This window comes from Oryx dammah, unplaced genomic scaffold, assembly GCF_014754425.2.
Source record: "Oryx dammah isolate SB20612 unplaced genomic scaffold, SCBI_Odam_1.1 HiC_scaffold_14, whole genome shotgun sequence".
Lineage (NCBI taxonomy): Eukaryota > Metazoa > Chordata > Mammalia > Artiodactyla > Bovidae > Oryx > Oryx dammah.
The window spans coordinates 23,108,181-23,122,219 of record NW_024070198.1 but is presented as its reverse complement, the minus strand read 5'-3'; the positions used below and the strand labels follow the sequence as shown (position 1 = coordinate 23,122,219).

Below are 14,039 nucleotides of genomic sequence, written 5' to 3'. Positions count from 1 at the left end.
GTGGCTCCTCACCCCGAATCCTGCTTGGGGCTCGGTTCTGGCTGCTTCTGTCAGTGGAGACCAAGTACTGGGGGTGCTCCTGAAACCAGCCTGGAGGACAGGCCCAGACCAGAAATGCCGGGGGCCTCCTGCCTGGCTCCCAAACTGGTCCCACTGGTGCAGAGCCGCTGTAGGCAGGCGGGCAGCTGCAAAACTGACTCCTCCACTTCCTCTCCTCTCCCCGCACCGCCCGCCCTCCGCCCGCCCCCACTGCCTGGCGCCCGCCTGCCTGGAGACTGTTTTTCCACTGGCTGGCTCACACCATCCATCCTGCGGGGTTCAGCCTCTTTTCTGGAGTTAAACTTTTCGGAAGACCCCAGCAGCCCCAGGCCCTGCTGGTCTCTCCGGGGCAGAAGAAGCAAAGCGGGAGGGAGAGGGCATGGGCTGGTCCCCACCGGGATCTCTGGTTCTTGCGCCACTTGGAGAGCCCTGCTCCTCAGAGGCCAAAGCTACCGGTGCCCGCAGCAGATCCCAGGTAAGGAAGGGGAGCACACAGGGCTACTCCGGGTCTACCCGGAGGGACTTTCCCGGGAGCCAGGCCCCTCCCTGAGCCCCCTCCTCCCGCTCCCCAGGCACCTGTTTCCTGTCCTGACTGCTGTTGGTGGAGGTCCCATCAGGGCCTGGATATGACACTCCAAGGCCTGGGGCCCAAGGGCAGTATTCTCAGGGGCAGTGTTCTCTCCTCTGCGCACCACCCACTAGCGTTGTGATTTTTGAACCCAGGGGAGCATATTAGAGGCCGTTAAGTCAAGAGGAGGGGCGGAGAGAGGGGGCTGCCTTTAACTGGATCATCCCCAGTAATATCACAAACTCTTGTTTCCCAGGGAGTTAGACTGGAGCTCCAGGACCACCGGAGACAGTGAGTTAGGCAAGACAGATCTCTTCTCCTTCTCCACATGGCAACCCATGTGGCACCCAGTCAGGCAGTCTTGGCAGTAACCGGGAGGGACAGTGGTCCAGAGAGGAGGCACAGAAGGAAATACTGGCAGGACACCCCACCTCTGTTTGCTGCCTGCCCCCCACCCCCCATCTCTCCACTCCCCAGCTGCCTCTGGCCTGAGGACTTTTGTTTTTCATCCCCGATAGAAAGAACAGGGGCCACACCCTTGCCTGTGTGGGCGGAACCTGGGAAGGGAGGAGTTGGGGCAGAACAGGGCTGAAGCTGGAGGCCGCAGCTACCTCCTGGCAGGCTGCCAGCACTGCTGCTACCCAGACCAAGAGCAGGCTCGAGAGACAGCCTGCCTTCGGAGGCTCCACTGTATCTCTGGCATGGCCAAGCCTTAGGCTTCATCAAGGCCTCCTTTGCTGGCTGGCTGGGCTGCCCCAGGCCTGGGGACCTCGGTGGAACATGGCTGCTGGACAAAGAAAGGGGAACCGGCGGGGAAGGGGAGGCTTGCCAGGGCTCTTGTGGATGGGCACAGAGCAGGGGCAGAGGAAACCAGGAAAGCAGAGGGCTTGCTTAGCTTGACCCACCGTTGTCCACTTCCCAGGCCTGCTTAGGTCACACTCAAAAGTCCCCTCCAGGCACGTCCATATTTGAATAGCTTTGAGCAAAGCGTTTATCCTCTGGAGGCCTTAGTTTCCTGATCTTTGCCCCACGAAGAATTATGCCCCCCACCCACCCCTCACCATCAACCTCACCTCTGGGAGGAGCCTTCAGGACTGGACAGGGTGAGATGGAGGGTGTCATACATGGGACAGTTATCAGGCACGGTTAATTCCCTTTCTTTCCCCCCAGCATTCCTAAGAGGAGGGCAAGGGCCAAATGACTTATCCTCTTTTCACAGATGAGGACACTGTAGTCCAGGGAAAAGTCACGAAGTATGTTGAGAGCCAGGATCTCCTAAACCAGTCCAGAGCCTGCGGTCTCCAAAATGAAAAGGCTCTTATGAACTCCAAGGAGGCTGCACCAGGCTCACCACTGACTGGAGACTCCTTCCTCCATACCAGCCCATAGCACAGGGTCAAGCCCAAGTCCCTCATCCACCGGACACCCACTCCAGCTTTTATACCCATGGGCTAGACACCTGAGGACACACCCTCCGTTTGTCCTAGGTCCCCCAGCACATTAACAAGTACCTGGAATCCCAAAGGGAAAGCCAGTCAATATCCCAGATTCCCCAAAGCTACAGGGCCATTCCTAGTGCCCACCTCAAGGGAAGCTTATGGGGATGACAAGAACCTAAGTGTGTGAGGCAGACAGACCTGAGCTTGAATCAGCTCTGCACTCATGTGTGAGCCGGGCAGGCAGTCACCCTGGGGAAACCTCCACCTTCTCAACCGTGCACTAGGCTATCACAGCTCAGTGCAGGACCGTGATGATGGGCAATGAGGGGTACAAAATGCCTGACATATAGTAGGAGCTCAGTGAACAGTAGCTACTCTATTTCTACCCGGCCCTGGGGCTCCCCGAGTCTCCTTCGTTTCTCACCAGCCTGACTTCACAAGCCCCTTGGTCCCTATTTTCAGAGGCAGATGCTGATTTGTCATCTACTGTCCCACAGGAAGCACCCAACTGGCCACTACAGGGGATGAAATGGCAAGACTGTGCCCTGCCTTCTGGTGCCCACTAGCCTGCAAGCTCTCGTAGTCCCACCTGGAGCCATCATCCAGATCTCCTCCTGCCTCCACCCTTGCCATCGGTCCCCCAGCTGACCCATCACCATGGCAGCCTTGATCGCAGAGAATTTCCGCTTCCTGTCACTCTTCTTTAAGAGCAAGGATGTGATGATTTTCAATGGACTGGTGGCACTAGGCACGGTGGGCAGCCAGGAGCTGTTCACCGTGGTGGCTTTCCACTGCCCTTGCTCACCAGCCCGGAACTACCTATATGGGCTGGCAGCCATTGGGGTGCCCGCCCTGGCACTCTTCCTCATTGGCGTCATCCTCAACAACCACACCTGGAACCTGGTTGCTGAGTGTCAGTACCGGAGGACCAAGAACTGCTCAGCTGCCCCCAATTTCCTCCTTCTAAGCTCCATCGTGGGCCGCGCGGCTGTGGCCCCCGTCACCTGGTCTGTCATCTCCCTGCTGCGTGGTGAGGCCTATGTCTGTGCTCTCAGTGAGTTTGTGAACCCCTATTCACTCATGGTTGGAGAAAGGAGCTTCCCACTAGCCCATGCCACAGAAATCCTGGCCAGGTTCCCATGCGGGGAGGGCCCTGCCAACCTGTCAGTCTTCCGGGAGGAGGTCAGCCGCAGACTTAAGTACGAGTCCCAGGTAAGACTGTATCAAGAGAAGCTCCTCTTTTCTCCCCTACCTGATGGCGAGTGGGCCGTTAACCCTGGAGTTAGTCCTCTGGGGCTGAGCTCTTCAGAAAATCACTAGATTAACAGCCTCAGGCATCAGAGCTGGGTATCCATGGGTTAGCGACTGGTGGGACAAGGGTCAACGCCGTCCCAAATAAGAGAGTTTTAAACATTAAAGGAATTTTCTTCTTGCTCAGTCTGAGCCTGATAGCTGTCACAGATTAAGCCCTTCGCTCCAGCTGGATTGAACACAAACCCCTGCCATCTTATGAAAGTTTTGCTGTTGGCCATGAGCTGGTAGTGGAGGATGGCTGGCTCAGGGGATGAGCATGTTCCTATCCCAGGAAAAGCCATTGCCCAGCAGAGTCAGCCTCAGGCATTGCCAACAGAAGAGGAGTCCCTTGAGACAGGAGGGGTGTCCAGTCAGGAAGCAGCAGCTGCCACCACGATCCTAGCCTCAGCCTCAGCTTAGTTCTGAAGAAGTGGAATTGGTCAGGGAGAGGAGACAAGAGCAGAGACCTGAGCAGGAGCAGAAAAACAGCTTGTGTTAACTTAAAAGAAGCAGGGTGTGAGAAACAGGCAGAAAAGAGCAGTTTTCTTTTTTGGGGGGGTCACTCTGCACGGCATGTGGGATTTTAGTTCCCTGACCAGGGATTGAACCCTTGCAATGCAAGTGCGGAGTCTTAGCCACTGGACCGCCCGGGAAGACCTGAGCACAGATTTTCTAAAGGTACATAAGTAACACAAGTGGAAAAGCAGGGCTGGAGACAGCACCAAAGGAGATGGAAGATGGTAGGCAGAGAGATAAAATGTATTTGATGCTCAAATGCCCACAGATCTCTGTCCACGCTTAAATGGGGAAACAAAGATGACCTTGACTGTCCTAGTCCTCAACAGGCTCAAGGCCACACGAGACAAGCACATGAGTGATTTCAAAGAGGCTAAGTCTAAACACAGAAGGTGTGCGCTCCAGGGAGTGAGGTCAAAGTGGAGGAATCACAGTCAGAAGGGCCTGCTGCCCTTAGAGGAACAGAACCTGAGGCCAGGGAAGGGACAGAGCCAGCTCTCAGGGGGTTATGTCTGGTTCCATCCAGCCCACACCCTCTGACCAGCTCCCGCCACCTCTTCCCGGGGCAGGTGGGGGTCCAGGCAGCTCACTGCCCACCCTCAACCCTGCTCCTTCTCTGGCCAGCTCTTTGGGTGGCTGCTTATCGGTGTGGTGGCCATCCTGGTGTTCCTGACCAAATGCCTGAAGCACTACTGCTCACCACTCAGCTACCGCCAGGAGGCCTACTGGGCGCAGTACCGCGCCAACGAGGACCAGCTGTTCCAGCGCACGGCTGAGGTGCACTCGCGGGTGCTGGCTGCCAACAACGTGCGCCGCTTCTTCGGCTTTGTGGCGCTCAACAAGGATGACGAGGAGCTGGTTGCCAAGTTCCCGGTGGAAGGCACACAGCCGCGGCCACAGTGGAATGCCATCACCGGCGTCTACCTGTACCGTGAGAACCAAGGCCTCCCACTCTACAGCCGCCTGCACAAGTGGGCCCAGGGTGTGGTGGGCAATGGCATGGCCCCGGACCATGTAGAGATGTCCCTGCTTCCCTCCTGAGGGTCCCGTTCCCACACTCTTGGCCAATGACGGTTTTCGTCCCAAACTGAACCCCACTGCCTGCTCACACCAGCATCAGAGGGGACTTCTCTTTTCTGGCTGCGCATGGCTTGTGGGATCTTAGTTCTTTGACCCAGGGCTGAACCCTCGCCCTCTGCAATTAAGGTGCACGGTCCCAACCACTGAATTCCCCAGAGATTTTTTAACTATAGCTTTTAGGGGAAACAGGCCAGCAGAGAAACGAACACAAAGTGAAACTGGGATATGGATGTGAGAGCTGGTAGACGAGGTGGGCTCTGGCAGGAAGGCCCTCAGACCTAAGAAGTCCCCTTTCCGGTTGCCACCAGCCACTTGGTCAACAGCTTTGGAGAAAAGACCTTTTCCCAGAACTGGTCCTTCATGAACTATGATGTGGAGGATGACCTCTGACCAGAGGGACCCATTCCCACCCGTGTGGGAAGCCCTGGCCAGCAGTCAGGTGACGATGAAACTCACCAGCAGGCTCGCGTGCAGAAGGCTATGCAGTCCATTTGTGGATCTGCACGTGGACAGCTGGCTCGGTATGCACAGCTGGGAAGCAGCCCTCTGGCGTATGCCTCCAGCTTCATTTTATACACATTTTTGATAAAGCTTTTCTTAGTATAAAGGACTAGCTTGGTGTCTGTGTGACTGGATGGGTCATGCCACAGCACGCTGGAGGTCACGATGCTGTGCGCTAAGTTGCTTCAGCTATGTCTGACTCTGCGACACCATGGACTGCAGCCTGCCAGGCTCCTCTGTCCATGGGGATTCTCCAGGCAAGAATAATGGAGTGGGTTAGCCTATCCCTTATCCAGGGGATCTTCTTGACCCAGGAATCAAACTGGGGTCTCCTGCGTTGCAGGAGGATTCTTTACCAGCTGAGCTACCGGGGGGACAGACCTAAATCCCAGACCTGGGGAAGGAAGAGGACAGAGACCCTGGGCAAGACTGAAATGGGTAGAAGGGAGGGCTGGGGGTCAGGGGAGGCAGAGGCAGGTGTTCCCACTTGCGGGAAGGCCCTGGGGCTTATAATCTCTTAACTGGCTTCAGTCATCTGATTTGATCTGGGAAACAGATGGAGCCTGGTCTTTCTCAGAGGGAAGCTCGGCTTAGACATCAGGAGTCAGCAGACCCGGCCCCTGTGCTCAGCTGGGCAGTCCAGCTCTCATAACCCAGAGCTAACAAGCGAGAACCAGGCCAGCGCTTCATGGCCTCCCTCCCACACCCGCCCTGCCTGAGCACGTCCGCCACTTCTAGGACCTCCGATGCGCTCTCCCTTGTCCCTGTCCCAATCTCTGGCATGGGACTCCGTCATTTCCCACGGAAAAGCTCCCCAGCTCTCAGGACATTTAAAGCTCTGCCCAAGGAAACTTTTAATTCCCTTAAGACCAAGCCAAAAATGAACTGGCTTCAACTAGCTGGGTCTGGGCTGGCCTCTTAATTCAGGAACATGGGATTCTTATTTATCAAAGAAGGCAGAGACAGTCTTTCTGAGAAATTTACAGGGAGGTGGGGGTGTAGCGGGCCCATCACATCCCTTCTCCCTCAGGTCCCAAGGAACAAGTCAGTCAATGCCCTCTGCCCAGCAAGCTCTCCTCAGAGGAGCAACAGGGAGAGAATCTGTGTAGTCTCCCAAGGTCACACAGCACGTCAATCTAGGTCCTCACTGAGCCGGCACATGCCAGGCCCTGTGGCAGCACATAATATACATGCTCTCACTCAGTCCATAAAATCCTTCAAGCAGGACTGTTTAACCCCATTTCACAAACAAGGCACCCAGTTCACAGAGGTTGGGTAATCTGGCTCCACTGGCCCCGGAGGAGACATCACCGCTGGTTTGGGCTGATACCTGTCACCTTCCTCTCAGGCACTCAGGTCCCTGAATTCCCTTCTGGGCTCCGCCTCTCCTCTTGCCCAAGCCTCACAGCCTCCACCAAGGGGCACAAGGTACCACGGAGCTGAGGCAGAGGCAGGGTCCAGAGATGCTGTAATCTAGAAGGGTGTGGCCTGCTCCCGGGACCCTGCTGATCACCCACCCACACTCCCTGCTAGACCAAGAGCCCGCCAGGGCCACGGTGGGATCCTGACTCCAGGGTTGTGGGGAGTCGGCCCTCCATTCCTGCTCCTGGGGACCTCCCACGAAGGAGACTCTCAGGTTCCCTGGGGACCCAGAGGCCTGCTGCCTGCAACCACTGAGCAGCCCCAGAAAAGGAACAAGATGAAACAAATTGGTTCTTAAGACAAGCAAAAAGGAATTATAAGAAATCTCAAATTACTTTTTATCTTGACAGGATTACCCCAAGGATGCTGCAGAAAAAGCAGCACTAAATAGAGTCCTCAGGCAACACAGTTTCTCAACAGCCCAGGCGCCTGAGGGTCGGCCAGGCTGTTGCAGTGTCCTGGAGCCAGCTGGCCCCTAGTCGTCCATCATGGAACTCTTAGCCTCCACGTATTCCAGGGCCTTTGCCTTGACTGCCTGCACATCCTTCTCCGAGCCGTGTTGCTTCTCGTAGTCCAGGTAGCGCTTGAAGAAGAATTTCATTCGCTTGGGGGCCAGGCTCAGGTGAATGACCCGCTCAAAGATGTCCCTGGGAGGGAGAGCAGATGGCGTTTGCCTCTTGGTCCCTGGCCACATGATTCCTGGCTGACCTTCACTCACTGCTCTCAGGCTCTGGAGCACTCCCACTTCTACCTTTATTTTTATTCCTATTATAAACTGTCACATCCAGCCTTGCTTTCCAGAGGAGCAGACTGAGATGTTACAGGGCCGAGTGCCCTGAAGGCACACAGGGCATCAGGACAGAGCTAATGGGACGGGACAGCCAGCGAGGTGTAGATCTGTGAGGACAGCTCTGCTTAAAGCTCACTGAGAGGCGTGGGCGGGCACCAACTCTTTCTGGACCTCAGTCCAGCCATCTCTAATCCTCCCTGTCTTGGGGGGATGCTGGTGGTGACAGGTGAGATCATGCCTGTGAACACTCTCTACAATGAGAGCCAGGCTCAGCATTAATTGTGAGGAAAACCCAGTCTCCTGACTCCCAGGCCTGGGGCCAGCCTACCTCCCAGCCGAGGTTCCAGCCAGACTGGTGGCTGGGCCCCGAGGTAGAGAAAGAAATTGGAAATGTGAATGCCACAGAACCTGCTGTGTCACGTCAAAGCCGTTTTTCCAGGCAGAGTAAGATAACTGGGGTGCTGGGAGCTGCTGCGGGGCTAAAACTCCTGAGTGGTCGATGCCCGACCCCCACCCCACCACAGGGAATGAGGCCTCAGCCCCCCTCCCCGCTCACCGGGCTTCCTTCTGGCTGCCGTGCTTGATGATCAGGTCGATGTAAACCGACCAGACATCTGTGCGCTTTGGGTAGATGCTCAGTGTGCTCTCAAAAATGGCTCTGGCGCGTTCTGCATCCCCTAGCTGGAACTCAAGTTGCGCAAACTTGGCGATCACATCCACGTCTGCAGGGAGAGGACAGCTCAGACATAGAAAGCAGAGAGACACCCTCATCACAACACATGACTCTACGGGCACAGAGTCTGATGCCTGATTCCCTGCCCTTGGGTCCTGAGACCCAGGTGATGACAAGAGGGATGCAGGGGAGGGTTGAGAGCTAAATACACTGATGGGCACTGCTCTATGACTCCCAAACAGCAGACATTCTACTCTCTGGGCCCAGAAGGTGGATGGGGGATGGGAGGTAGGCTGTGGGGCAGGCAGGTACAGGCAAAAGAATTGATGCTAATCCTTTTTTGTTCCTCAACCTCTGGAGTTTAGCATTTAAAATGCAACATGAGCACATCTTCACGAATATATAATCAACAGAGAGCAAGCTACGCACCCTCCAGAAGGCTTCCCTAAACCAGCCCTTGGATGAGAAGACCCCCATGCCCCTGCCCAGATTCAGGGAGTCTACTGTGCTCAGGATCTGGGTGGGTGGAAGGAACGAGCACGCACGCTCTTTCTTAGGCAGGCACTCGAGGGCTCGCTGCATCACACGGTGACTGGCCTCCGCCTTTCCTCTCCGCAGAAGGAAGGCGCCGTATTTGACCCAGACAGCTTTCTCCTGCCTGAAACGCTTCAGCATCCGGTTGTAGAGTTCGCCAGCTTCCTGTGGGAAGAATGATGTAAGCTGAGAGAGCAGGTGAGAGCAGAGGGGGCAGATGGCTACGCTCGTGGGAAGCTAGCCCTGGGCTCAGGGGCTCCCTCAGTGTCCAGGCCCTGATCCACGTATGTGAGGGGAAAGGGCAGGCGCCCAGGATGAGGAGAGCATGTGCTGAGGAGTCTCCCTCCTAATCCCATGCCGCGAGGAGGTCGAGACCAGAGACACTGTGAGCACGATAAGGGCAAGGAGAGATGGAAAGGGGCGACTGGGCCACATCACCTCCTGTCTGTGACACCTCTGTTGGTGGCTCAAGGGTGGGGGAAACGACTTCTCCCACCTGAAGATGAGCAAGCCTGGGGCAGGACTGGGCCCAGAGGCAGGGGTTTCCCCCCTCCCCAAGACGTCCACGCTGCCTCAGGGACTTCCAGGAGTGGCTGAGGCCCCTCTGGAAGCCGGCTGCCTGGCCCAGACCCCTACCTGGAATTTCTCTGACTTGGTGTAAATGTCAGCCAGATGGAGAAAGACCTTGAGAGGCTCATTGTACTGCACAGCCCGCTCGAAGACCTTGGTCAGCGACTCCTGGGAGCCATACATGTTTTCTAGGTTCAGCAGGGCCACCCACACGTTCAGCTTCTCCTGCTCCTCTCTGGAGGGAGAACAGTCAGCACATGAGTCCACCCTCTCAGCCCTATGAGCCCCCACTCCCGACTGGGGGGCTGGAACTGCGTCCCCTCCCCAGGCTCCACGCATGCCCTCAGTCCCCATCCCCACAAGCCGGCACGAGAGCCCCACTGCAGCCCATGTGGAAGCAGGAGCCCCGATCCATGGCTGCGGGGTCTGAGGCTCCCCTGGCTTCTACCTCCACTCCTGGCAAGATCTACCAAATCTCAAACTGGCCTGAGGGCTGGGCTGGGCAGGGCAGAACCTGTGGTCTGAATCTCCCCTCAAACCAAGATAGCAATGCAAAGGAGCACCATCCCCCTTCACTAGCTTTTGGGAAGCCTGCTAGAACCTCGGCCTGGAAGATGGCCACACCAACATTTTCACCCAGGTGTGTGGAGAGGCAAGCTTTTCCTCTTCTACTTTTCTCCAAGTGGGGCACCTGAAGTGTAAGGACTCATGGAAATGTGACTCTAGCTCTCTCAGTGAAGAGGACCATGAAATATAAATGAGCAGATCTATGTCACGGCCGGGCCGTCTCTGAGAGAAAGCCTGTGAAGCCATGGGCCCTGGTGGCAGTCGCCCCAACTGCCGCCGGCCTGTGGAGGAGACACGGCCCTCCCTGAGGAAAGACGGGGCCCAAAGCAGGACGGCAGGGCCGGGACCTGAAGGAGATGGTCTTGAGCGCCCTCTCAGCCACGGCCCGGGCCTTCTCGATCTCCGTGGCCTGCAGGTGGAAGGCCATGTACTGCAGCCACAGGAGGGAGCTGCTGGGCGAGCTCAGCACCAGTCGGTCAAAGTCCTCGGCCGACTCCGGCTGTCGCCCAGGATCCATCAGCGCCTCCTCGATGCGGGACAGCTCCTTCTCCGCCTTCTGCTTCTCCATCTCCCTCTCCTTCTTGCTTTTCTTCTTCTGCTGTGGAAAGCAGAGCAGCAGGTGAGTCGTCTGCTCCTCAGACCCGGAGAGGTCTGCAGTGGAAGCCAGGAGCCGGCAGGACAGTCCAGGGCTCGGCAATCACTCCCCGCCTGGGATGGCCCCGCCCGCCCGAAGAGACACCGAGCCTAGGGCAGAGCATGGGAGCCCAAGGGTCCCCGTGAAAGAGGTGATGCCCTGGAAGATACGGCACCGTGGCTTGCTCTGGCTTCTCATCCTCCTCGCTGTCCGAGCTCTCTCCGTGAGGTGGCAAGGCCGGGGTCAGGGTGTCCAGACCCACGTCCCAAACGAAGCCGGAAGATAGCTGCAGCCGGGGCGCTTCTGCTGGCCTGGTCAGCTTCTCCTGAGGATCAAAGGCGCACGTGAGGCAGCACTGGGCCCAGCGGCCCCCGCTCCCAAGCCCCTTCCCACTGGAGGAGGAGGGGCACCCACCGTGCCCAGAAACCTAGAGGTCTAGACCAGGCTACACCCTGGTCCACTGGAGAAAACTTACAGGAGTGATGAAAAGCTTTCTTTGTAAATAACTAAATTTAAGTAGTAATTTTTTAAAAAGCTATATATGCATACACACATTAATGTAGGACAGAGATGTGCCAAACGCTCTGAGGGAGGCAGGGAAGCCCTTCCACACTGGTCCTCGGGGTTGTCCTCATTTCTCACAAGGAGACACAGTCTCAGACAGGCTGAAAAAGCCTTTCTTTGCTGGCTCTCCCACCACCTGACTAATTTAATTTAGCTCCACTTACAGACTGGTTCCAAATAGGAAAAGGAGTACGTCAAGGCTGTATATTGTCACCCTGCTTATTTAACTTATATGCAGAGTACATCATGAGAAACGCTGGACTGGAAGAAGTACGAGCTGGAATCAAGATTGCCAGGAGAAACAGCAATAACCTCAGATATGCAGATGACACTACCCTTATGGCAGAAAGTGAAGAGGAACTAAAAAGCCTCTTGATGAAAGTAAAAGAGGAGAGTGAAAAAAGTTGGCTTAAAGCTCAACATTCAGAAAACAAAGATCATGACATCTGGTCCCATCACTTCATGGGAAATAGATGGGGAAACAGTGGAAACGGTGTCAGACTTTATTTTTTTGTGCTCCCAAATCACTGCAGATGGTGACTGCAGCCATGAAATTAAAAGACGCTTACTCCTTGGAAGGAAAGTTATGACCAACCTACATAGCATATTCAAAAGCAGAGACATTACTTTGCCAACAAAGGTCCATCTAGTCAAGGCTATAGTTTTTCCAGTGGTCATGTATGGATGTGAGAGTTGGACTGTGAAGAAAGCTGAGTGCCGAAGAATTGATGCTTTTGAACTGTGTTGTTGGAGAAGACTCTTGAGAGTCTCTTGGACTGCAAGGAGATCCAACCAGTCCATCCTAAAGGAAATCAGTCCTGGGTATTCCTTGGAAGGACTGATGCTGACGCTGAAACTCTAATACTTTGGCCACCTCATGCAAAGAATTGACTCACTGGAAAAGACCCTGATGCTGGGAGGGATTGGGGGCAGGAAGAGAAGGGGACGACAGAGGATGAGATGGCTGGATGGCATCACCAACTCGATGCACATGAGTTTGGGTGAACTTCAGGACTTGGTAATGGACAGAGAGAGGCCTGGCGTGCTGCAATTCATGGGTCACAAAGAGTCAGACGCGACTGAGCGACTGAACTGAACTGAATAAATGTGGATTAGAATTGACTTTTAAGCCTATTCAACAGTTAGGCAGGGGCCCTGTCCTTAGGACCTGATGACCAACTGAGGAAACTAGCCTCGCCACCTTTTCCTATTTTACAGAAAATGAGAACAAGAAAGGGGTGCTGATGACAGCCCAGTCCTCAGGCAGAAGACCAGGGACTCCTCCCGGAGCAGCCCTCCTCCCCAACCCCGCCGCCCCTCACCTTGGGCAACATGCTCATCTCTTCTGCCTCTTCTTCTCCTTCTCGGTAATACACTTCCACACCACTGTCGTCCTCCTCAGACAGGGCAGCTTTCTTCTGCTTCTTGCTCCCAATTTCCTGGGATGACAGGCAGGGACGATGCTGAGCCTAGCTTCTCTCCACGGCCCATGGGGTGCTTGATCCCACCCCTCCCAGGAGCAGCCAGTGCCCCACACAAACTCAGCTGCTCTCAGTCCAAGAGGCTGCAGCGAGGCAGCTGCTGGTAGCTTCTGAAAGGCTCGCCTTCCACATGAGGGGAGGCCATCTTCCCGCGGGCCCTACCTGCTCACTGCTGGACTCGGGGTGCGGCCGCTTGCCCAGCTTCTTTGCCTGGGGCTTCTGGGGCTCTTTCTTATCCTTGCTGGGTGGCCGCGCCCCCTCCTGCCCCTTCCCAGTTCTCTTCTCTTTCTGTTTCTGCTGCTGCTTCTCCTTTGCTTTTCCTTCGTGGTTTCTCTCCGCTGCCTCCGTTTCCCTCCCCTCTTGCTTTGGAGGTGGCTGTCTCAAGGGGGCAGAACGCGCGTCCTGCTTTCCAGTGGCATCGGGGAGGAGTGACAGCTCTACCAGGCTCTCCTGATGGTTCAGGCTACGAGAGGACGACAGACTGGATGACGAGGACAAGACGGTACAGTGGGTCCTGCCCCCACCTGCCCTGGAATCCATTCAGTCACCTTAGGAATGACCCACACATCGTACGACACTTAGAAAAATATAGAGTGTGGCTGTGCTGCCCCTTCCTCCGGCCCCAACTACAGGTGCTGTGCAAAGAAAAGTACACACCTGCTTTCAGGAGCTGAGGCAGAAGGTGCCAAACAAAGGGAGTTCATGGACCACATTTACCATTACCTAGGCCATGATGTTTAAAGTTTAGCTCTCAATCTCCTCCCAGAGTTCCCAGAGAAAGGGGTAAGAGAGAGAGAAGGCACCCACCGTAGGACCTTGGCTGTGAGCAGCTTCCCTTCAGGGAGGTATCTGTCATAAGGAGCATTCTTGGACTGATTGTGCTGGGAGACGTGCGGGTGTTGGGCCAAACCCGTAACTGAGGGGCCAAGGCTGACAGGAGAGAGACAAGCATCCCGTGGTCGTGAACATGGCAACGGAGTCCCAGCCAAGCTAGAGCCCGCGCCCTCCCAGAGACCCAAGTGGGACAAGGATTTACAACAGACGGTTCTTGGCATTCAACTAAATAAAGAGGGCTTTGCAGACTGGAAAAAACATCCAGGATAATGAAGATATAATAGAAAGGTATTTTTCACCCCATATCAGAGCATCACAACACACAACTCAAAAGCTGCCAGAAGGACAGACGGAAATAAGAAAACAGTAACAGCAGGGGAGGCTGCAGCGACTGGCGCTGGCAGCTCACGGAACACTCACGAATCGTGACATGCCACATTCTTTGTCCAAAACACCAAACAGAGGAGTAATTTACAACTTTTTTAAAAGTATGAAAAGACCTGGAATTTAAAACACTGTGGGAACTCAGTCTCC

The 14,039-nt window shown here is 55.5% G+C and overlaps 2 protein-coding genes across 4 annotated transcripts in view; one reads left to right on the top strand and one right to left on the bottom strand.

Annotated features, from left to right (window-relative positions):
- Window positions 1-242: 242 nt before the first annotated feature.
- CALHM2 (calcium homeostasis modulator family member 2) lies at window positions 243-5,548 on the top strand. 2 transcript variants are annotated; one of them, XM_040254369.1, is made up of 4 exons: window positions 243-514; window positions 1,827-2,002; window positions 2,544-3,258; window positions 4,480-5,548. In XM_040254369.1, the coding sequence occupies exons 3-4, from the start codon at window positions 2,704-2,706 to the stop codon at window positions 4,894-4,896; spliced, it is 972 nt and encodes a 323-aa protein (XP_040110303.1). In that variant the 5' UTR covers window positions 243-514; window positions 1,827-2,002; window positions 2,544-2,703; the 3' UTR covers window positions 4,897-5,548. The 2 variants fall into 2 exon arrangements, with proteins under 2 accessions (XP_040110303.1, XP_040110302.1); XM_040254368.1 differs by lacking the exon at window positions 1,827-2,002.
- Window positions 5,549-7,166: 1,618 nt separating this feature from the next.
- Window positions 7,167-14,039, bottom strand: part of PDCD11 (programmed cell death 11) — a 42,618-nt gene continuing 35,745 nt past the window's right edge. The window contains exons 28-36 of one of the 2 annotated variants that reach the window (XM_040254314.1): window positions 13,479-13,601; window positions 12,834-13,134; window positions 12,513-12,629; window positions 10,802-10,951; window positions 10,340-10,590; window positions 9,492-9,660; window positions 8,867-9,020; window positions 8,205-8,370; window positions 7,167-7,505 (exon numbers count right to left, since the gene is read on the bottom strand). In XM_040254314.1, coding sequence (XP_040110248.1) covers window positions 7,334-7,505; window positions 8,205-8,370; window positions 8,867-9,020; window positions 9,492-9,660; window positions 10,340-10,590; window positions 10,802-10,951; window positions 12,513-12,629; window positions 12,834-13,134; window positions 13,479-13,601 — 1,603 coding nt within the window. In that variant the 3' untranslated portion in view covers window positions 7,167-7,333. The remainder of the gene's footprint in view (window positions 7,506-8,204; window positions 8,371-8,866; window positions 9,021-9,491; window positions 9,661-10,339; window positions 10,591-10,801; window positions 10,952-12,512; window positions 12,630-12,833; window positions 13,135-13,478; window positions 13,602-14,039) is intronic. The other variant, XM_040254315.1, reaches the window with a different exon arrangement.

Bases quoted from the DNA above. Each gene is read 5' to 3' on its own strand.
- CALHM2 (XM_040254368.1), top strand. From the start codon at position 2,704: ATGGCAGCCTTGATCGCAGAGAATTTCCGCTTCCTGTCACTCTTCTTT. The intron at 3,259-4,479 runs GTAAGACTGTAT...TTCTCTGGCCAG, and splicing joins GACTTAAGTACGAGTCCCAG to CTCTTTGGGTGGCTGCTTAT.